The 24056-nt window shown below is 45.9% G+C and overlaps 1 protein-coding gene across 1 annotated transcript in view; it reads right to left on the bottom strand.

Moving 5' to 3' along the window:
- Positions 1-1545: 1545 nt before the first annotated feature.
- Positions 1546-24056, bottom strand: part of itgb5 (integrin, beta 5) — a 33875-nt gene continuing 11364 nt past the window's right edge. The window contains exons 10-16 of the mRNA XM_034574750.1: positions 21484-21658; positions 20263-20517; positions 7571-7793; positions 5944-6044; positions 3347-3466; positions 2825-2991; positions 1546-2728 (exon numbers count right to left, since the gene is read on the bottom strand). Of these exons, the coding sequence (XP_034430641.1) occupies positions 2633-2728; positions 2825-2991; positions 3347-3466; positions 5944-6044; positions 7571-7793; positions 20263-20517; positions 21484-21658 (1137 nt within the window). The 3' untranslated portion in view covers positions 1546-2632. The remainder of the gene's footprint in view (positions 2729-2824; positions 2992-3346; positions 3467-5943; positions 6045-7570; positions 7794-20262; positions 20518-21483; positions 21659-24056) is intronic.

The raw sequence follows: 24056 nt of genomic DNA, 5'->3' as shown, positions 1-24056 counted from the left end.
TTTTTTATCCTTTTAACAAACGCAGATGAAAACATAACCTTAGAAAGTCTAGAAGCCATTAAAAACCAGAGTTTATCTCCAATATTCAGCAGGAGACTTTTAAAAGATGAAGAATGTTTGGTTGTGTCTCAGTTCAACTCCACTCCAACACGTTGACAGACCACAGAGTGAATCCCCACGAGTGGCTGCAGGGGGCGCTGTCGCTCAGTCAAGTCACGCTGTGTTGCTTTAAAATGTTAATTTGAAGCAAAGTGAATATGATTACAGGATCATTTTAGCTTCTGGATCATCGACTCCATCATATCTGGGCGGGGTCCGACCGAGAGGCTGTGAATCACTGCACCAGACGACACATCAGACACATTCACACAGACAGTTATACTCCACATGTAAAATTACTCTTTAAATAATAACACACCCACTGACTTTTGACATAAGCAGATTTATTGTTCTTGCTCTGTGCGGTTTTACATAAACACGTATGTGCTGGTGCGGGTCATCCATGTGAACATGTTCAGGAGGAATGCTGCACTGGTGATTTATGAGTCAAACGTCCACCACCTCATTTCATTTGGCACAGTATGTACAAAAGTACGCAAAGGAAATCATATTTACATACTCTCCGATCGCTGAAAACACACCAACGCCCGGTCCCGGCCACTTTCACTGTACGACCGCGAAAAGAAAGTAAAGGGCCCCAGAGCTCAGCCCACCTAACGTGTCCCGCTGTCAGATTCCTCCCCTCAGAGGATTCCAGATGTTTCCACCCACTCCCACAGCTGGACGACAGTTTCACAGGGGAACATATGACATACTGCATTACCAATATCTATGAATCTTTATTCGTGACATTCACACAGTAGAGCCACAGTCTGACCCGCCGGCCACTGAGCAGCTGGGGTTAAGTGCCTTGCTCAAGGGCACCTCAGAGAGAGAGTCAGTCACAAACCGGCCGAGCCTCAAACCACTGCAGCAGCTTGGAGGTGATCTTATCGTGGGTGTGACATATTTACTTGATCACATGAGAATTCCTCCAGGCCGTCACCCCGGCGCTCGCTGCGCAGCGTGAACATGTGTTTCTGATCGTGATGTGAAGGGTTCGGAGGTCGGTGATATTTTATATTATTCTGTCACATGTAAATTCAACGAAAAGACCAAAACCAGCGATGAACTGATTTACTGAAGATTAATGAGTGAGTGTGTGGATCTGATAAATCTTCTGTCTCCTCTGTGCTTCAGGGATCCATCAGGGAGCCACACCTCTGCACTACTTGTTCTTTTCACCCAATTAGCTCTGGTTCCTTTCAGAATTATTGAAATCTGGAAATTCATGTCCACCAGTTTTAAAAGAAACCATAAATAACAGTGTGTCATCAGCGTACGGCTTCACACAGCCTGTAGAATCTGATTGGCTGATGAACCTGATCGATAAATACTTTTAATAACGATTCAATATTCACTGTTGCTCATTTCCAGCTCGCACTTCGTTTTATTACAGATTCCTCTGACGATTATTCTCCAAGTTCATTTGTCTGAAGAGTAAAATTTCTCTATTCAACACAACAAAACCAAAATATATTATATTTACTGCAGGAAAAGGAGCCTGAGGCTGGAGTTAGAAAATATTTAGTGGTTATGAGGGGGGAAAAAAGGTTAAATTTACCATCAGAATTATCGCAGATCAATTATCTATTGATTGACTATAAAATTAATTATTGTTAAAGCCTTTTCTTTGTAAATTCTCATGTTTTCAGATATTAATGTCTGAGGTCTGCATCTGAGACTAACTCTCAAAGTACCGACGCTCGACCACGTTGCTGGTTTTGGTCTTTTCATGGGATTCGGTGAGATAAAGACGAACAGAGATTAACATCCGTCGAATCCTTTAGGAGCTGAGGAGCTGCGTGGGGGGGGGGGGGGGGGTTCAGATGGAGAGAGTGGAGTGCAAGTGGAGCAAAAAAACACAACACACAAACACAACATTAAAGAAAAATCTAAATCTTTCGCTGTGCAAATTGAAGGTAAGACCTCTAATGCTTAGTAAATGTTAGTAGTACCACGACGTCGTCACAGCCACCGTCAGGAATATGTGCTTTTTCTACTGATCCCGTGAATTTGAAGACAAGTGAAATTCATGTTGTTCAGAGTCCTGTGCATAGTTTAGACTAAAAAAAAAAAAAAAAGGGGCTTTTTAAAGTGTTTATAAAAATATACAAATATAAGTCGATGCTCTGTACAAAGAGTGTAACGGTGGTTTTAAGTTGTTGGAGTGTTGGACTTCATGATTGACAGTTTGTTGATCTCGTGTGACGTCAGATAAACTCGTTGCTAACTTCCTCTCTCTAAACAGGACTAAGGAGTTTGTGCACCGTTGCTGCGCCGCCGGCTGCCGACGCCACCGCCGACGCACACGGAGGAAGAAGAGGAAGTCAAATATTTTCTCTGTGGTCGGCTCCAATCGTCTCTGTAGAGATAAAAAGGCCACATATTCCCGCCTCTACCTCGGACACAGTCTAGTTCATTTCACGTCAGCGATCAGCACCGCGCGGAGGGATGAGTTCAGTCCAGCTCGGCCCCGTCCTCCAGGGATCTGTTCGTTGGACCGGTCCTGCCGCGCCCCAGTGCTGAGGGATCAGTGGACCCCTCCGTTGTAGGACTTCCCGTACATGTTGAAATCTGTTTCTACAAAATGTGTAGAGACGTGCTGCTTGTACAGAGGGTTGGAGGCCTGGGAGGGGGAAGAGACACAGCCTCGTTTACTGTTGTTGAAAACACGTGCAGTTAACGGTCAAAACAAAATGCTACAGGTGCGAGTCATCCTCACCATCTCGTATCGGGCTCGGGAGCGTGCGTTCTGGAAGTTTGCAAACTCTCGCCGGTCGTGAATAGTGATGACCAGCTTCCAGACGGCGAGCAGCACGACCCCCACCAGCAGGATGCTGCCGACGACGGCCAGCAGCACCGTCATGGCCTCCGGGCCTCCACCACACTCTGACACCGGAGAAGGACGAGTCACTCAAACAGTTTGGTATTTTCATGAACCTGACATTTGCCTCGTGGCGCTGAAGAGAGGATCCTCAGAACGACGCTTGTTTGATTTGATTTTTAATAGAAAATGCAGAAATGGGTGGAATAGTCCTTTAAATATAAACAAAATATTTTCCAACCGTTAAAACTTAATAAAATCTGCATGAAAAACAAATGAACAATCAGGAAAGTTCTCTGCAAAGACTGAATAAACAACGTGATCAAATCTAAAACTAGATTCTTAGCAGACGTTAAATTCTGACCACAAAAATAACTGTGGTTGAAGAAAACCTAATTTGTTGTCGTTTAGAATTCTGACCTGGCTCTTTAAGGGCGGTGAGGACGGATCGTCCGCTGGCGTGCTCCGAGTACGTGAACTTCATGACACAATCGTTGTCTGTCTTGTAGAGACAAAGCACAGCGCCGGGGTCGTCCGAGTCTGGAGAGAGACAGAGAAACACACTGAGCTTCAGACACCGAGACAAAGAAAAGAAGGACAAGGAGAGAAGGGAAATATAATCTTATAAAAACAAAACAAGAGCGGCCTCGAAAACAACGGGTTTGATTTGATTCTCTTCTCTTTGTTATCCACCTTCTAATTTCTCATGGTGTCCATCTTCATACGCAGGCTATGGTTTTATCTTTATTATCTTATTTTCTCAGCTTGAGAAAGAGACAGAGAAAGAGGAGATTAAAAAGAAAACAGAAAAATGTCTTCGTCACATAGTTTGAATTTCTTCGCTGTGAAATCACCAAAAAAATAAAAAAACTCTCCCCGATTGAGACGCTGCTGCTCCGTGTGCCCTCGTTTTCAGTCAATCTTCATAAACCCAAATATCTGAAGAACTCACAAGGGAGGGTGAGGTCAGAGCCCCCCCCCCCCCCCGATCCCGTCAGCCCCTCCTCCTCTATTTCATGCACAAAGTATCTGGAATGTACATGTGGAGTCTATTAAGGCCAGTCAGATGGCTGAACGAGCGGGGGAATGCTATGAAACAAGTCGGATCGGAGCCAGCGCTGCGCCGGGCCAATATTTAAAGGTCTTATAATAGCCTGTGTAGCTAAACACGCAGCAGACGAGTGTCCTCGGCCTCCAGCGCGCAGAGCGAAGCAGCGTCTCGGAGCGATGAGAGGCCGTAGATCACTTTGCACTTGTTAATACATTCCTGAACATCATCTCCCGGCGGCTTCCCACCAGACTGCGAGGGACACAAAAGGGTTTCTGCAGGTTTCAACAAGTTTGATTTAAGACTTTTTAAAACCATAACGGATTCAATGTAAGATCCATGTCGAGTACGACGGATATGAAGGAAGATCAGAATTACTTCCACTTCCTCGTAGTTGAAGATAAGTTTAGGTTAAACTTCCCGTTATCTCTCAAACTACAGACAGTCTGTTATCCAGTCTTTACCAAACCGAGTGAACTGATCAATTCTGAAAATGAAGCCAAAATATCCCAGACACGAACGCTGCCATCTTGAGGTTCCACTGATAGACGCGCTGTCTTAGTCTCAGCTGTCAATCATGACGTTTCACATGGTTTTTAAAGCATCAAAGACAAACATGACCAGAAATAAACTTTGAGACAAGTTGATTTAACTTGTCTTTTTACTTTTTAGTTTGGTCCATGTCACATCTGCTAACATGGAGGAGACAGGGTTTCTGACCTACACTGCAGCCAGCCACCAGGGGGCGATTGACAAAGTTTGACAACAACACAAAGAGACATTAGAAACTCTTCATGCCATCAAAACCAAAAAATGTAATGATGGAAGTAGCGTTAAATAAATGTTAATAAACATTTAAGACCTTGTACGTTATATTTTAACGTATTTAAGACTTTTCAAGGCCTAAAATTCAAAAGGTCGAGTCTATGGACGGACTCAAACTGCAGCTCTGTGCTTTTTGAAATGACTGCAGAGGCTCGGCTCTGCTTGTTTGCTTAGTGGGTGGACTCTCCCTGTAGAAGAGCCCGGACACAGGAGGAGCTCTGTCGAATCCGAAGCCTGAATCCACTGAACCCTCTGAAGCAGACCGGAGGTTTCGGTCGAGGATCGGCCGCAGTTTCCTGCTGCGTGAGGCCGAAGGTCGAGAGAGACACACCTGATCATGCAGAGTAAACATCAGCACCACAATGACCAGTGTGTTGTCATGACTCATCGGAGGTGTGTGAGGTCTTAAACCATCAAAGGTGTGGGGCAGAGAACCTGCAGCTATTCCACAGCCTGTGGGAGGCGGCGCTCGATGACAACAGGTCCATGTTTAGCAGATACAATCCAGTTTAGCGTGTTAGCCGAGGGAGAATCAAGGGATTAGTGTTTATGAGCTTTAAACAAAATCACATCCAGACGTGGTCGTTGGGACACGAGCTTGATTCACAGCAGGGTGTTCACTCCCTGTGACAGAACTGACAGGCTGTGGTTTAAAATACAAATACATGATGCAGATGTTAAGATATTCTCCATCCTGTTATTGTGTGTAGGTATTTAAAATATTGTTGCTCTCAGAAAGTGTTTTTAAAACCATCTCTTCTGATTCACTTTCACTGAATGGTTTCTACGTTTATGTCCTTTTATGAAGTATTTTGTAACAGCTGTTTTAAAAGGTGTTATATAAATAAAGTAATTATTACTATAATAACTAATCGAGCTATTTGGCCTCAGTGTGAATGTTCGTCATCACATCTGAGTAGTTAAACACTTCAGGTGACATCACTGTGGGCGGGGCCTCACACAACGACGACAACAGCGAGAGCTCAAATTAAAAGTGACAGTCAAGGATGTTTGTGATGTGAAAAGTGAAACTGTGTCAGACGCCCCAGATGTGAAGACGCCTCTCTGCCAACCAGCTGCTCCGAGTGTGTGTGTGTGTGTGTGTGTGTGTGTGTGTGTGTGTGTGGAATAGGTGTGTACTCACTGAAGCTCTCCACAGCGATGATTTCATCCTTGCACAGGCGCTGGCAGGTCTGGTTGTCTGCAAGTCGCCCCGAGTTGAAAAGCCGGCACTCGATACACTCCCTGAAGAAGAGGAGGACGAGTTCAGAGGAGAAACATGCAGAGCCGACTCTCTTCTGAAGCTTCTTTAAACTTCAGTATTCATGAGTTTCTGGCTCCATCCTCTAAATGTGTTATTGTTTCTGTGCTGTTTGTTTTCTTTGCTGCAGGAAATGACTCCGTCAGCTCGACAGTCAGTGAACAAACAATCCACAGCCAGTGAGTTCGGCATCTGACGTCTGCACCAGTGAGCAGCGCTGCAGTCTCTCTAGGTTCCAGGGACATTTTACGGACGCATCACTTTGGTTAAAACTGTGTTTGAACTTCGGTCGAAAACCTTCAGCCACAACAGACACACACACAAAGTGACACGCCTCTCTTAAAGCAGGCGGATACAACAGTCCTGAGAGGAATCCTCGCTTCATGAAGGTTAGAATGTTCAGCTGTTATTGATTCAAGTGTCTGATCATGGTGGAGGACTCCTGGTTTCTGCTGTTGAGCTGCACTGAATTACACTGAGAGATGTTTCTATTATTGTCTCCACATCATTTATATCAATGAGGAAAATTAACACAAATGTAAAAACTATTTGACAGTGTCACAAACTCCAAAATGACATTTAGGTTGAACCGGCATCTCTACAAAACAGTTTCCAGCATTTTTGAAGGAGGAAAGTTTCACTGAGGGACAGTTGTAAAAGACGGTATAAGATTCAGTCTTTGTAATTTCCATCTTTAAAATATTTAACTTGCCTTAAAGTCAATGCAATGTGCAGTTTTGTTGGAAAAAGTACATAACAAAAGGTATAAAACTAAATTTGAATTGTCACAAGCTCAATTCAAAATGAAAGAATAGAGGATAAATTATATAAAACTAGAAACAAAAAATGTTATTTTCACTAAGAAAAGTTACTTTAGTTTAAAAAACTTAGGACAAAAAAGCTTAAAAACTGCAGCTCACAAACAAATGGGTGATGTTTAAATCTGTCTGTTTTTATCTCCTGCTAACAAATCATACGGAACTAAAACAAAAGCCGAGAGGGAAGAAGGTTCTGTTGCTTCTTGGTTTCATTGCTTCTGTCAAATACCATCGTACTGGACGCACACGTCGCTCACAGGCGCTGATAACCTGTCTCCACGTTGGAGTCTGGTCAAAGGTCAGAGGTCGTCCCATAAAAACCTCCTGTGCCTTGGAAAACCGGAGCCATGTGCATGTAAGGAGGCGCGTTGAGAGGACACAGCAGTTTCTCCGTCCTCACACAAGACCGCTCTCTCTCTCCCCGAGACGCCTGACGGACATTTGACCTCTGCCTCAAAGAGCCGCCCCGCTGACGGATGTGGGCTCAAACGACGGGGGCAACAGTTTCTCTTCGTAAGGTCACAAACAGTATGAGAGTTATCTTAAGCCTCTCGTATAACTCAGTCAGATAAATGAGTGAGTTATGTGTTTTCACTTCACCTCTGGTCCTGATGCGTTTTGACCTTTTCACTGCGTCTCGTCACACGCAGCAGATCCTGAGGTCGTTAAACGATCGGGCAGCAGATTCTTACCTCTTAGTTCCACAGGCATCGGGGCAGGTGGGGCACTTTTCACACGTGTCCCCGAAGGCGCCCGGCTCGGTGCACTGACAGCGGCCGCACACGCAGTTGCCCCGCCCGCTGCACATCTGCCCGTCGTCCGAAACGCAGATCGACGTCTCCGTGGAGCAGTTGCAGTTGTCGCCGATGTAACCAGCGTGACACTTGCACTCCCCGCAGTGACACTCTCCGTGACCTGGACCAGGAGAGAGGAGGAATATGAATATGATATTTATCATACATGCAACAAGACTCGGGTCAATACTGGAGAAACGTAGCTGTATTTAATCTGTAAACAAACTACAACTAACAAATGTTTTCATTACGAGTTGTCAGAATCTGTTCAATAAATATAATCCACATGTTTTGTCCAAATCCTCATGAACGACAAAAACAAAGCTTCCAATCATAACTTTTGAGAAGTTTATAACAAATATTTGTGTTTTTCACATTGAACGACGACTTGAAAGATCAAAATTAAACCGATTACTGTTTTTTGATAACAGTAATGAGTGACCAGGATATAAACATGGACGACATGACAGTAAAGCCAAAGTGTCTGGATCGCCCCCTGGTGGCTGGCTGCAAAATAGGTCAAACCCCCTTTCTGAGTATCCAGAGAAAACCCACATAGACAAAGAGTAAACATGTTAATTCCACACAGGCTGTGAGGTTTGAACCCAGAAACTACTTCCTGTGTGGCGACGGTGTTAACCGCTGTTCCTATGAACCAAACTTTGTTCACAGAGGCTCCGTCAGGTTGAATCTATGAAGAGTTTCTTAAACCTGAAGCTACAAAGCTGGAAACACAAATGAAAGTACACAAGTTCATCTGTCCAGATACTGTTGGTTGTGTTGTTTGTGTAAACATTTGTATTCGATGTCAGTCTCTTTGGAATCTGTGTGTGTGTGTGTGTGTGTTCCCTGAGGTGACAGCATCTGAAATCAACAACCATTTGTGACATTGATCTTAAAACCTTCTGTTTGACGTCCTGCTGCAACAGAGAAAACAACTGGAGGAGCTGGAATTCTTCCTCAGTGACCGACTCGACAACGACGACCAGCTCTGAGCAATCTGCCCCTTCTCCACCACACGTATTAACTTATTATCTGCCCTGGAACCAATCCAACAGGAAGCAGCCTTCAGGGAGGAGGCAGCGTCCTTCTAGACTTTGTTGAAACTCTGATTTGTCCCGGTCGTCTGTGCGAGCGCTCTCCTCCCTCCGCCGGCCGCTCTCAGACAAGAGGAATGGTTGATAGAGGGAGGACGGCAGCTGTAATCGAGTGAAACATTACTCTACAGGCTCATTTCACACCAGTTGTTCCAGGACCCTCCACAAAGGCCACATTCAATACGCTGCTATCACGGAGTTGACGGAGAGGAGATAGGTGCAGTTTCTCCAGGGAGGAACAAGTGGGTCAGGGGAAACGTTCAGAGGAAACGTTCAGAGGAAACATGCAGAGCAACAGCAGGAGAACACATCAGCTCAGTGAAGTGACACAGGCGGACAGCTGCGGAGCTGAGACGCTGCACAAGACGGCCGGTGATGATCCTGACGCTGCAAACTGCTCTGACAGAATTCCCCAACTGGATCTGAGCCGTTGTAAAAAAGCAGCATGTGGCTTCATTATGGTGCTGCGGGGGGGGGGGGGGGGGGGGGGGGGGGACCCCTGTGAAAACCACAGAGTTGTGGGAAAGTTCATCCATGTGCAGCAACAATCACTCAATTAATCAATTCGGCTGATGCACAGAAAATTGAACGGCGACTGTATTGAATATTAATTAATTAATTCTTTAGGTCAGTTTCAGTTTCTGAACTTTCTGGTTTCAGCGTCGTCACTGTGAGAATTTAAATTATGTGATTGCACAATAAATATCTTTGGGTTTGTGGGCTCAAGGAATCTGAAGATTGTCCTATTCCAGATTAATTCTTGATCTGTGCCTTGTTATTGCCTCCCCCCCGCTCCCCAGCTTACCTTACAAATGTTATTTGTTTGTAATGTTTGTATTGTAGTTTGTAATGTTACTATCCAGATCAGATGAAACAACGGAACAAAGACGTGAAGCTTGGTTCAGACTCTCGGGTGAGAAAACATCCAGGTTGTTGTTATGTTGAGCTGCGAGTTACGGTCAACTCTGACTCAAGGGTCCTGCTGCACATTCATGACAAATACCTCCGCTGCTTTGTTTTATTTCCAACCAAACCAGAATGTGTGTTTTTACGAGAGTCAGTCACTCCTATGAGGGAAATTATTCTAAGCTGTTTTATATAAAACAATATATTACGCCTGTTGAAATAAACAGTTACATAAAACTGTTGTTTTTCCAACAAAGTCCAAATGGAAACAGAGCGAAGACGGAGGAGGAATTAGGTCAACTAACGTCTGAACTCCCTGTTGTCTGTCCTAGGAGCGGCTGCTCCTTCTGTCCAATGTTGACAGCCGAACAATACGATTAGACTTCCACTCACACGCAGACACAGTGGGGAAGGAAAACAGAGCCTCTGATTAGACCCAGACCCTGAAAGAGGTCGGAGAAACTTCTCCAAGTGAACAGGAAACATTCACCCTCGTTATCTGCGTTGTGCAACATCCTGTCTGGACAAACACGCACGCATGGAATTCTTTTCTATTTTTGTGTAAACACATCAGTTATTAATTATTCCTTCGGTGCCTGTCGCAGAGTTGAGTATTTTTAAGGTGGAAAAACTCAAACTGATCAGATTCATCAGGTTTTTTTTGGGCTTGTGGTCACCGAGTGTGGAGCACCACTCCCAAACCTCGGTGAGCGGAGGCAGAGCGACATGTCGCTGAGTCACGGTACCGAACCCTGGAGACGTGGCCTTAAACGACAGCGCTGCAGCTCAGCCACTCGGAGGGAGAGATGATCTTTTCTGTAAGAAACAGTGCAAGTGCAGCTGCTGTGACATTAAGGTTATAATCGAGTCCCGATGAGCTGCTACCAGCTCTGACCTGCAGCAACAGTCACATTCTCCCCAACATCTGGGGGCCCAGTTGGAGCCGGCTGCAGGGTTCTGCAGATCCAGAGTTTCTCTTATGGTCTGGTGCAGGGCTTGTCTGTGGATTCCTCGCTGTTTGAGCAACCTGATGGTGGATGAAGCTTCAGCCAACCTCCACAGGGCAAACTCCTGCTTTCCAGCCTCGTTGTTCTGCCTCTTCCTCGTATTCACTTCACCAACAGCATCCTCCCAGGTGCTGTCAGGGTCACACAAAGGGCAGTTGGACCAGGGCTGGTCTCAGAGTGGTGGTGGGACTCGCCATCTCTGGGGGCGTTTTAAAAGCAGTTTGCTGTAAGTCTCCTCTTTGTCAAACGATGGTCTTTACCTGAGTACTGAGAGCTTCCTGGCTCTCCACACCACTGGCATCAAGACAGATGAGAACACCAGAAGTCAACACAACACGAGTCCACATCCGGGAAACACGTCCGTGCCTTAAAACAGATGTTTGGAGCAAGTGCACCGGGCTCCTCGTCCCACCGTTCCCTTTTTTTGTTATTAGGCTGCCGGGACATTTTGACTCACTGAGATGAAACTCTGCTCATGATTAACACAGCTGTGGCAGAGGAGGAGATGTGGAACGTGTTCAGATCCTTCAGAGTGGTGACGTTACTCCTCCAGGACACTTCTGCAGACGCTCCGTCAGCCTGAACAAGCAGCTCAGCAGGCTCAGGCTCAAAATTACCAAGAGGAAGAAGCTGCTGATGACAAATCTTTACTCTCTGATTTCTCTTTCCTGAGCGATGCTTCCTTCTGCAAACTGTCTATTCCTGCACTGCAGATGCAGGTGAGACATTCAGAGCTCCGTCAGTGGAAGAGAGAGTGACGGGGGGAAATCAAATCCCCGTGAATCAGGCTGTCAAAGTGCTCAGCCTGGTGCAGCAGGAGGCCTCCAGCTCACTTCCTCTGCTGGACGTTCACAGGGTTCATTCACTTCTTGCACTTTGGCTGCTGAGCAAGAAAAAAAACTATCTGATCATCTACAGCGAAGGTATTTAATGGATTAAGGCTCAATGTGCTGCCAGAAGTTGTGCAGCCTAACGGTTTTTCATAATTTAGCATCAAATGTCATCATACAGCACATTTGTCCTCATCCCACCTTTTTAAAATGTGAGTGAACTTGTTTCTGTGGCCGAATGAAATCAGCTGATCTCCTTGAATTGCTTTACGTTTCTAATCTGTACATTTATGCTTCTTTTATGGCTGTAAAGTACATTGACCTCTATAAATAACTGTGCCTTGCTTTAACTACCCTGTTGCAATGCCCCCCGTCAAGAGCACATCACACCAGTACTTTGAGTTTTACTGGAGTGTGATATACTGGCACCGTCCCTTCACATAAAGTGTGTCGTTTGTTTTGGAAAAGATTTTTAAGTATTTTGGAGAAAAGCTCTAATCTGAACGTTGAATTTGCCGATGAAGATCACAGGATTTGACCAAAAGCTTCTGGACACTAAACGGACCATGAAGAAAAATGTTAAGATTGTTGATTCTTGCAGGAGTTTAACGCCTGTGACTGTAGAAGGGAAACGTTTCAGAGAGACTGTGTAAAACTCAAACACTGCAGAGTGGCTGCAGCTCCCGAACCTCTCGTGGGTTTTCACCTCCAGCTGCTGAAACATGTCATGTCAGCTGAATCACAGCCCGTCTCCTCGGTCACAGCCGCTGCCTTTAAAGACACAATTACAGGCTCAGGAAGATATTTTACATTAAAACGCAAATGCAGCTTTATATCACAGTGCAGGGACGGCCTGTAAATACGTTCCCATGTTTTTTCTGCCTGCAGGAGACATACTGGGTTTCAACATCATACTTAAAAAGGCTTATGTAAATAGTTGGAGATTATATACGGAGGAAATGAGCCGTCGGGTTATTTTTAGAAGGATATTCACTGCAACGCATCATGCAAATGTGCCAGATAAAGCGAAGCTGAGGTTTAAAATCAAACTGCAGCTCGGCTGAATCTGCTCCTCCAATGAAAACACATTCTCCATAAACACAGTGTTCACTGAGCAGATCATATCCGACATGTGGGAGCAACAGACGCTTGAGCAGAACCAAATATTTCCTGTCTGCAGCGACGGAGCGAACAAAGCCGGGTTTCACACGTCGTTCAGTGACGGTTTCTGGGTTCTGCTGGGAGACAGATGTGAGTAAAGCTGGTCCCAGTTGTTTGAGAGCAGACTCAGCATCATGTCTGGTCTTGTGAGATATTTGACTCCGTGTTCTGAAGGATGAAGACGTTTACGGAGCAACAGGCAAGATTTCAATATCTGCAGCTGTGACAGAAGCAAATAAAAAGAGCTGCTTTTAAAGGAGATGTATTCAGGTTGCTAATTATTATTATTAATAAGTGTTATTAAATGTTTTCATGCTCTAATGTTCAGAACAACACTTTCCTCAGACTGTCCATCGCTGCAGTTCCTCTTTTCAGCCTCTGTCTCAAACACTTGGTTTCAGTTCCTGTCTCTCTAAGTTTTAACTTTTCCATTCACAAAATAAACCTTTAAAAACACACAAGAGGAAATAAGAACTACAAAAACATCATGTGACTCCTTTAACATCGAACCGTCTTAAATAGTAACACAAACTTTAACGTCCTCTTTAAATACGGAACAGACGATAGGAGCCTGAGATCAGTTTCATATCAAACTGAGTCTTTGAGGAGTCGACTCCTCCGAAGCTCGAGAGGTTGTGATACCGAACTCAGTGACCCTCGTTAAAAACCGCAGTGTGCGATATGATGAGGCCGCATGCAGCGAGACTCTCCCCTACGACTTCCTGCAGCGCCGCTCACATAGCTGCCGTTTGTGTGCATGAAAAGAAAACTCGCCCTCTGACCTCCCACATCTGCAGCTCAAGTCCGAAGCGTCGCCCTGATTTCTGCTCTCAGCTGAGGGCGATGCAAAGCTTCACTGGATATTTGGAATAGCTGTGGTTCACCCAGGTTCGCCTGCATCACACGGAGCATTTGTACATTAAGAGAAGAAATTACAGTAAAGAGGTAACGACTGTGTCCCTGGAGAGGATGGAAAAGGCAACAGCTTTGTTTCCTGTGGGAAATGCTGCTCTACATAATTAGAATGCCTGAATATCCTTTTCAACATGATGTTGAGGGAAAGATATGCATTGTGGGTAAATATTCCATGAAAACAGCAGGTCAATGGTTGAGCTGCTGTTTCCATCTTGACGTTATTAAGATTATGGATATAAACAGTGTCAGATGTTCAAATTTTGATTATTTTAAGGTTTCACGTGGAATCCCAGTAAACAAAGTTAACCAGTAAACAAATTAAACCTCGAGCTCCTCCAGGGACAAAGATACAACAACCCTGCGTCAACACAAATACACTTTCGTTTGTGCGGCCAGGAACGTGATTATTGTTTTGCTCCATCTTAGGAACAACGTGCTCCAGAGATTTGGTCTTTGTATCTTTGAAGATGCGACACTAAGAAGACAGCGAGGTTTTCCGACGCCCCGGCTTGTGACCTTGAACGAAACTAACCAGGACAAAACATAGAAACTCCTTCACCGACTGAAAGGAATCGACCTGCATTTTAAAAACCCACACGTAGCTGCTCACGTTGGTGTAGAAGAGGTATAACAATAAAAAAAAGCTGCCGGTTCCAGCACGTCGGTTAATACCACGGAGACTTGCGGCTTCTTTTGTCTAATGACAGAGCATCGATTTCAAAGACTCGTCTGTCGCAGCACGCAGCCCGACCCTGAGAATGTGATTGTACGACTTTAAATGAAAAACTCTTCACAGTCGAACAATATCACACAGACAAAAAAAAACAAAAAACACTCCAGTTAATTACACAGTCGGCTGCTGGGGGTTCAGATTACTGTTTGGCCACAGGCTCAGACCGGCCGGGGAGTGTTTTCCTTATGCGTTTGAATGAAAAACATACAAAGGGAATTTAAACAGTAGCTGCGCTCGTCGTGTTGTGGACTCAAACTCAGTCCAAGGCCACGACGTGCCGACACAACGGGGGGGGGGGGGGGGGGGGGGGGGGGGGGCTGGTTTGTTTGGATTTTAAATTTTAAGTACGTTTAAGTGTCCAATAAAAGCGCAGACACACTTATTTGTGACCTCAGGGGTCGGCGCAGGGGGGTGGGGGGGTGGGGGGGCTGGGCGGAGAGATTCCTGCCCATTTGTGGTCAACTCGCATTTCAGTGTCCTCAAGAACAGCAAAGACAAAAACTACTGAAGAAGTGATGGAGACAAGAAGTGACGACGAGAAGATGAGCCACAGAAAAAAAAACAAGCTGAGAAACCAACGACAGAAGAGTCAGAGAAGAACTGCTGAGCTGGCAAAAGGTTTATTCAGCGTTGGTCACATTTTCTGTTGTTCGTGACTAATCGCTCCTAAAACTCCTTCAGGCCTGAACGTGAGAAGTTGTCCAGTGAAGTCGTTCTAAAGCTGTGACACTGAGCTGAGACACAATCTTACACAAACGGTGCACTTCACTATTTACACAGCTTTTCAAACTAAGTGCATGTGCCACGATTCAGTGGGATTCTCCTGGGTTCCGCACACACCGGGCTGTACAAACATTATCACAACCCCATCTCAGTGTATATATCTGCGAGTGTGTGAGAGTCTCGGGGGTGAAACAGTTCAAATATGTGGGCTGTTAAAATGCACAGGCTGAGACAAGCTGTCCCTGCGACACTGAGGCAAAGTTCATCATCAGAAATAAACACGGCCGATATGTACGCTGGCCTTGAAGGCAAATGAAGAAACGCAACTTCTAACACAAAAGAATGGCAGCTGCTATCGACGAGGCTCTTTGCTGATTGGATGTACAGACTGCCCATGTCACATTTTCTTATTTGCAGCCGAGGTTGATCAGTTGTCGTCGTGTTTTGTGATTTTTCAGCCACAGGGTCACTGTGCACATCACCTCTTTAATGGCAGAAAGACGTCTCCTCTGCTCAGGGTTGGTGTTTTGTGCGTCAGTAAGAGAAGAACAACGCCTCCTTTAAAAACACCCAGTGTGCACAGAGCCCCGACACAAAGCTCAGGAACACTGAAGGAGCACGTAGGGAGGATCAGATCGGGTGTTGTTACAGCCGCTCGCACATGTGTGATGTGTTTTTATGGGAATAACATCAGGAGCTTGACAGACAACAGTGATTATCAGGCGTGAAAACAGTGTTTACTCCTGGATTCTGGTCAGACGCACGGTGCCTCGGCGGCATTAGTCACCGTGAGCAGAAAACAAAAGCCCATAAAAACCATCAGAGACACAACGATTACCTGTGTCCCCGAGTTGCACAACACAAACAGCTGTTTGTGCAACACCGACATTTGCTGAGTGAGCAGTTTTTCTTCTGTTGACACTACACACAGAGAGAGAAAAGATCATTATCTCAGTTTGTTTTCCTCTAAATGTGATGATTTCTGATGATGGAGGCTCTTTAGTGTCGTGGGGGGCGGCACCGCAGAAATGTCAATCAACAGGAATAACTGTAATCCCCTAAATACCACTTTCTCTGCTGAAACCAGAGAGTGTAAATAAAGATGGACGACATGACGCTCCCCGAAAGTGAAGCCAAAACGTCTCAACTGCTCCCTGGTGGCTGGCTGCGGTACAGCCCATAAACAGGATATACCAACGTTTTATTACCATTTTAATTGATTGTATTTTTTCACATCCAGGTACGGAGCAACATTTGCATCCATTCGGTGGTTAGCATGGTTAAATAAAAAGATGGACGCTAAAATATCTTGGACACCTGTACCCGCCATTTCTTTATGTTTTGGCTTCAGTTTTGGGATGTTCACATGTCGTCCATCTTTATTCACAGTCTATGATGCTGACCCAAAGTATTCATCATCATTCATCAGTGTTGTGGTTGCAGATTAACCACAGATGCATGAATCTGCCTCTTACATAATCATCACAGAGAAGCTTCCACAGAAGCTCGATTCAGGAACTCTCCTCTGTTTGTTTTCCCATCAGCTGCCCGGTTGTCGCTCTGCCGACGGCACATCACACATCACACAGCTTCCTGCAGCTGGGACTCAGGCTCCTCTTGTTTTTAATCCAACTCAAACAATTAAAGTCAGCTGTGGATAAACACCGGGGCTGAAACGGCAACTTCCAGGGGATCGTCTCTTCAAGCCCAGAGGCTGAGCTGGATGTAAACACACTGGACTTCACTGTGAGGCCTGAAAACAGCGGCTGAGCCCACAAAATGAAACCCAAACACTTTGCACTGGCGTTGCCAACTTTAGGTGCAGCTGAAAGAACTTCACGACTCCAGTGAAACTCATTGACGGTTCTGAGGAGGTTCATCAGCGACAGGAACGCGGTGTGGGCCTTGTGTCTGCAGCACATCACCGTGGAAACCTCAGGTCTGTGTCTGCAGGCGTCAAGTTCAGTCAAGTTCGGACGAGCAGAGAGAGGAAGAGGAGGAGGAGGAAGAGGAGTCGTCCACTGTTTGTTTCACCTCGGGGGTTCTGAGCGTCAGGTGTCCAGGTGCAGACTCGGTGGTTTTGTTAAATCACAAATTTTTGCATCAAGTAGAACTCAACACTCCTTCCACCAATATGTGATCATACACCAGTGCTTTTATTCTGCTGACGCTCAGGATCTCAAATCTCCATCTTACTCAAAAATGCGTAAACGTAGCAAGCGATTTAAAAGGCAGTCGTGTGGATGTAGCCACAGAGCGAGTCTGTGCTCCAACATGTTTTTAGCTGTTGTTAGAATAACTTCTTGACCTTCTCTGTTTCCCCCGGTGTCGTCTCCTCCTCCCGTCAGACTGGAGGGTTTTAAAGTGTCTCGTCTTTAACTGACGTCTCCTCCGACAGAACAAACGGACCCTTTAGACTAGAAGACACTGAGGACAACTGCCTCCTTCAGCAAAACACAGTTCCAGTAATTCTAAGCACGAACATGTATAAACACACATGTTCCAGTTTACGCTTCGAGGAGGCACACACGTGCACTCGACGTGCACATTCACACACACGGCTCGGGGACAGACGTTTTATTTATGTGGTAAAAAAAGCGGTTTTGTGCAAGTCTGGAAAATAGAGCGGCGCTATTTCTGGCAGTCGGAGTCCGTCGGGTGCTTAGATCATTATTTAGAATCAGCTGAGGATCTGGGGGAGCAGATGTGGGTCAGGGGGGCAGGAGGAGCAGGAGGAGCAGGAAGTCAAGACTTTTAAAAACAGGAGGGGAGAAGACGTCGATACTTCATCAGTTTGACATTTATTCACTGAAACGTCTTTAGTGATGATCCTTTAAATCTGTTCTGCAAAGATGAGGAAGAATATTGTACTGTTGATCTACGATGATAAAATAATATTAGTTTAAGGCAAGAAACTAGAAACTATACATGAAGATATCGTCATCAAACTGCTGATTATTTTACATTCAGACAATATTTTTTCTTTCTGAAATGTTTCAACATGCAAATGAGTAATTATCTAATTAAATATTCAGTACTTCAGTACGGCCCCTAACATCTGCCTGCAGATTTTATCAGTTGGCCTCTAAAACACAGCGAGTGATTTATCGTAGCACGAGTTTCAACTTAAGAGAAACATATGAGACAGTAATAAACTGCAGAGTGAATCCGTGCACTGATACCATATATAACCCAGACTGTGTTCACCTTGAGGATACGAGATCTGAGAGACTCAGGGCTCCACACACTGATACAGAGATAAACAGACAGATGAGGAGCTTCAGAGCGAGACTCGTAGAGAAAGAGCAGGTCGACCAGCTCGGGTCACCTGACCTCAGATACAGAACATCCTCCTCCCAGCTCAAACTCAGACGACTGACCAACAACAGCAGGGTTTAAAAACCCTGCAGAAGCCCTGTTATTCATGTGCATGTTATTATTATTTAGTTTCTTGTATCTTGACCAAGACAACGACAGAAAGACAAAAGATATCTGAACACCTGAACCTGATCCCTGTCACTCTCTCTAACGAGGGTTTCAGATTTACAGTCGGCAGCTTGGGCTCCATGAGAAAACTACTTTCAGACATTCATTGAGACAGAGTGATTTAACAAAAAAAAAAAACCACCACGAGGATGCCGTGCCAGCTGATTTCCCTTTTTAATAAAACGTGCTGCGCCTTCGGGCGGTTTATCAGTCTGAACGCGCCACATTTTCCCAGACAAGACGACAAACGAGCTGCTCTCAGCGCAGCGTGACCAATCCAGGAGGAGCACCAGGCCGTTTACAAGATACTGCTGCAGACCCAGCGGCTGGAATCAGACCGTAACACTATTTTCCTGTGGGTTTTGCAGAAACGTGCGGGCACAGATTTGTTTTTACAGCCTTTACACACAATAATTAACTGACAGATTCAGAGGAGCGAGGGGAGGAAAGTGCAGAGGAGGAGGAGGAGTGTTTGGTATCATTAGGAAGTCATTACGGCTCCATGTGAGGAAGGAGGAGAGAAGAAGGTAGTGGACTGTTAAGATTTAATGATGATGCTCATGGACGATCGGCAACAAACAAACAAACCTTCCTGGGTTTGTGCATTCAGCGCGTGGAGCCGACCGAACCAAAGACTTCTGTTTCTGCTGGGTTTAGATAAATACAGGCGGGCATTGTGTTGTGGGATCGCGCCAAAGCTGGCCCCCCCCTGTCACAAAGCGCTCTCTGTGGGTTCACAGAACTGTTGTTGGCTTGGGGATGAGCCAGTGACCCCCCCCCCACCCCCACCCCACCCACCCACTTCAGCCAGGAGGTCTCGCATCAGAATGCAGAGTCTTGGACTCGATGTTCTGGGACAAACACAAGAGCTTCAGCCTCAGAGCAGATAGACGCAGCCAAACGGGTCCAACCTTTTCAGACCAAAGCTCAGCGCACTTTGAGCATCAGAGTAAAGCGGAGACGGATCAGTGAGAGGACGAGGAATTCAAACTGGCATCTCTGATTCACAGAGCGCGTTTATGTCCGGGTGGCACAATGTGGAGAGAAGTTAAAACCACGGTGCTTCAGCTCACAGCGTTAGAAACCGACGGATTTATATCGGCCTCCAAAACTCCATCTTTATCGGGCTCTATATGAAAATCTTTTTAATCTGCAACACGTCTTTTATCTTTCTCATCCTGGATATTTATTTCCAGTAAATAAGTCTCTCCTGAGTCTTCGTACCAGAAACATGCCCCCGGAGGCGGATGCAAAACAAAACCTGAGCCGAACATCCGAACAACGACTTCTGCAGCTGCACCTCTCAGCGTCTCTTGGGCTCGAGGCCAGGAGCCTGTGACGGGCTCAGCTCGCTCACCAGATCAAAGCCTGGGCTGGTTGTCATGGAGTCAGCAGATCCACACCCAGCGCAGGTATGAGACATGACTCGACATCAGGTATTCGTTTTAATTATCACCCACAACCAGCGGCAGATCTACAGGGTTTACAGTGCGTACGACTTGTTTTCTCATCAGGTTCAATGCTGCCTGGGGAGGATGTGTGTGTGTGTGTGTGTGTGTGTGTGTGTGTGGGGGGGGGGGGCTGCGGTCTCTTGACAGCTGTAGTTCAAACCACCACCGGGCTACAAGCACAGGATTCTCATCACATCACCGTGACAGCAGAATTCAGACACACAGCTCGGACCCGCTCGGCCTCAGAGGGAACGTGAAGGATCTGAGGATGATGTTCCTACCAGAGCAGAGGACGCCTTTGTGCCGGGCGCAGGAGAAGTCGTCACACTCGCAGAAGGCTCCGTAAATCTTGCCGAACTCCGACTCGTAGCACAGACACTGGTTGCAGCTGCACTCTCCGCGCCCGCTGCAGATCTGCTTTCCCTCAGCTTCCCGGCAGGCGCTGAGGTACATGCTGCTGGCTTCGCCCTCCTGGCACTCGCAGCGGGCGCCCAGGTAGCCCGGCTCGCAGCGACACGTCCCACAGTTATAAGTACCTGCAGGGGCAAAAGACGTGTTCAGCTTGGGCCTGTTCACCTTTTAATTTAGATCCCTGTAACAGAGTTTGGGCTTTTTAACTTTGCAGAACTTTTACTTTCACAAAAAAAGCCTTTATAACAAACTAGAGGTAAAAAACATCACGTCTCCTCCTAAGGCGTCACTAGATGTAAAATATGCACAAAAATAAGTTGAGGTATTCCTCCTAAAAATAGGATAATAACTGATGTAACTAAAGTGTATTTTCTGTATTTTAAACATCCACATATCTCAAGTTATAAAAATAGTAGTGAGTAAAGTAAAGAGTATAATTTCCGCTATATTACCGTCTTTAACTCGACAACAACAACCACAAGTGAGAGCGTCTCCATAATCAGGCCTGAAGAAGCAGTGAATTAAGAGCGTAGAAGTAGGAGTTTTCCCTCAGTTATCAAAGGTCTGACCTCCCTGATTGAAGTGTCCAACGTCCACCAACGTTTAAACTCACAGGAAGAAGAGCCGGAGCTTTTCTCCGTCTCGTTCACTAAACCACAAGGCTGCTGTTTTTAAAAAACGATTTTGACCAAGAGCAAAAGTCCAGGATGGTTTTCGTGAAGGAGCAAAAGAGTTTGAACTGATTTTCTTATGGATTTGTGCTTTTAAACATGTGTTTAAAACATAATTACAGATATCAAAGCTAATTAATTAAAACTAGCAAATATAATTTCCTGGGATTATTTGAAAGGGGAATAATAAAAATGGAAAATAAACATTTGCGATCGTGTTAATTTACTCTCCAAGTGTAAAAAGGGTGGATCTTATATATTCCAGCAGTCTATTGTTTAAATAGGATTTTATTTGTGTGTTTCATACTCTTTCCTTCTCAGAAATGTTTGGTTGAGCTCACCAAGACAAGTTCCATTGAAGTTTGTTGCTATGGTAACTAGGTGTTGAATCTTAAACGCTCCTCTTTCAAGTGGACGTACCCATGGAGCTGCAGATGCTGCTGTTGGTCTGTGCCGTCCGGCTGCAGCCGCAGTCACACTGATAATCCACCACCACCTCCAGACGGTCTTTGAACCCCACCGGCTTGATGGTGAAGCTCTGGTCGGCGCCGCGGCCCGGGCAGCTCCTCGCCTCCACGCTCACGTTGAACGAAACCTGCACAGAAACACAAGAGGTCGTGTTCAAACAACTGAACTGCTGGAAAAATGCTGCCGACTTCCTGTTTGTTCCTTCTGCAGAGTTCACGCCAGGTTCAGATGACAGATGAAGGTTCTAAACAGTAGCAGCATCAAACAGCCTCGGAGCCACAGTATCTTCTGACATCTTTTATTTCCATAAGTGGCCTGATCCCACCCTGCAGCTCTTCATCGGAGCAAACACACGCGTCCTGCAGATGCTCGGCAGCACAGACAGTCTGCAGGCGTGAACTACACATGACCCTGCGTCGTTCATTCACATCAACGGACTCATTTAACCCCAGAACGAGCTGATGTGGCTTCGGAGCTACACCCATTTAATCTCTTTCCTGTTCCTCTGAAGAAGTTCTTCTGGTTCTTCTTCAGCCTCTTTGTGGACCTTGAATCTAAAGCACATTAGATTGATAAGCAGTGTTTTAACCTAATGGGGGGAAGGAAACATTTTTAAATCACTGCACCATATATGAAACACGGGTTGATTCAGGAAACAGGAAAAGTCTTCGTCACATCTCGCTCGGACCCCCCCCCCCACTCCCGAGCGGGAAACTGGTTAGCACAATCAAATTTACTGTAAATGTGAGTCGCGAGGAGGCCACTCCGCCCAATCATGTGGCTGGTTAGTTAACCGAGGAGGGGGGGGGGGGGGGGGGGGGGGTAGTGCAAGTGAGGGAGAGTAGATTGAACTCATTGGGGAAATACCTCGACACACAGATGAGTGAGTCATGTGTGGAACAGACACTGGTATGTACTATGGTATGGTGCACATGCAGACAGGAGACCAACACATTGGAAACTGTGTTTTCACGATGACGACATGAAAGACAAAAGGAAATCTGTGTCTCCGCTGAGAATTCACTTTGGATGATGGAATTCTTATGACTGCCTGAAATTCAATTTACTGGGACAAAACACATTGAGGTCAAACAAAACAACATCTGATTCAACTGCCTCTGTTGAGTCCGTGCGGATTTGGACTCATTCATATGCATGAGTCTATTCAGTGCAGTCGCACAGTTCTGCAAGTGTTACAGAGAAAAGGTGCCAGGCTTAACTACCCACACTTCAGCTTCTCCCCCCCCGCCTGTTTATTCCTTTCACAGTCTGCGGTTTCACAGGCCCCCTCCTGCCTGCTTTTGTGCGATGTCATTGAGATGCAGCATCAGGCTCGACGGCGAGCTCACACGGGACGCGGTGACTGACACCGCCGGGGCCGCGGGCCGAGCTACATCCTCGGTAAAAGGCTGGGAAGGTTGGCACCCGGCGGACCGAGCCCGCTGTCCTCCCTCCACCTCCTTTCAGGGCTCAGGATGAGAAGACAAGAGCGAGGCGCATAACCCGAGAGACCCCACTTTTCATTCAGCGCTGTTATTCTGCCTCAATCAGCCTCCAACACACATTCCCACCCCCCCCAAAAACCTGTCCCAGCAGGGGGGTGGGGGGGGGGGAGCGCTCCATGTGACAGAATGTCTGAAGCTGCCCCTCGCTCACATTGTCAAAGGATTCAGTGCAGATTTTAATTAGGAGCCTGTGCAAAATTCAAAGTGATTAAAATGTCCCATCATCCTGCTCCACCTGATCTCTGGGAGAGAGAGAGAGAGAAAACCCTCCGACTGGGCTGAAAGCAGCTGATGCCAACGGACTTCAAATACTTCAAACATTTACTCCATTAAATCCCCTGAGGAAATGCTCAGGCTTAAAATAAAAAACAGTTTAAAAATGCACGGGGTGTGTTAATGTTCCCGTGCGTGTTGCGACAGGTGCTGATGAGAACGAGCAGAAAGTCCAGTTTGAGATCTATGAGCTTGAAGACAAATGTGACACCGAAGCAGAGACACAATGAGACGGGTCCTGAAAAGACACCACAGCAGTCGTCAACTTTATCCTCAGGCCTTGATGATTATAAGGAAAATGTTGTTGCATCGTGCTGCTGCTGGTGTGAACACAGCCTCAGGACGGAGGGGGAGACGTGAAGCTGTTCTCACAGCTGTATCCACCCAGAAGTGAAACCAGCTGAGAGGCAACAGAGAAAATATCCCCGGAGGAATGAAGAGTCTGTGCCAAGACAGTGGGGTGATGATAACTTGATCTTTCCTGCTTTCAGACACAGAAGATGAGCATCATGCAAGAAACTGAAATACAATCCAATACTAGTTTTTTTTTTTAAGAAGAGGATATTCACGACAAGGAAAAACAAGAAAATAGTTTCTGGTTGGGAGAAGGTAATAAAATTAATGTCCTGGAGTAGAAGTCAGAAGCTGAGTCGGTCACATGAAGGTGTTTGGTTACAGTGAAAAGCTAAATGATCCTCCCTCCCCCCCACTTCAGTTCGACTTCATCCACGCTCAAATCTTTTAGTT

Source organism: Hippoglossus hippoglossus, chromosome 21 (genome assembly GCF_009819705.1).
Source record: "Hippoglossus hippoglossus isolate fHipHip1 chromosome 21, fHipHip1.pri, whole genome shotgun sequence".
Taxonomy (NCBI): domain Eukaryota; kingdom Metazoa; phylum Chordata; class Actinopteri; order Pleuronectiformes; family Pleuronectidae; genus Hippoglossus; species Hippoglossus hippoglossus.
Note: the sequence above shows the minus strand (reverse complement) of the source record. Positions and strands in the feature narration are given on the sequence as shown.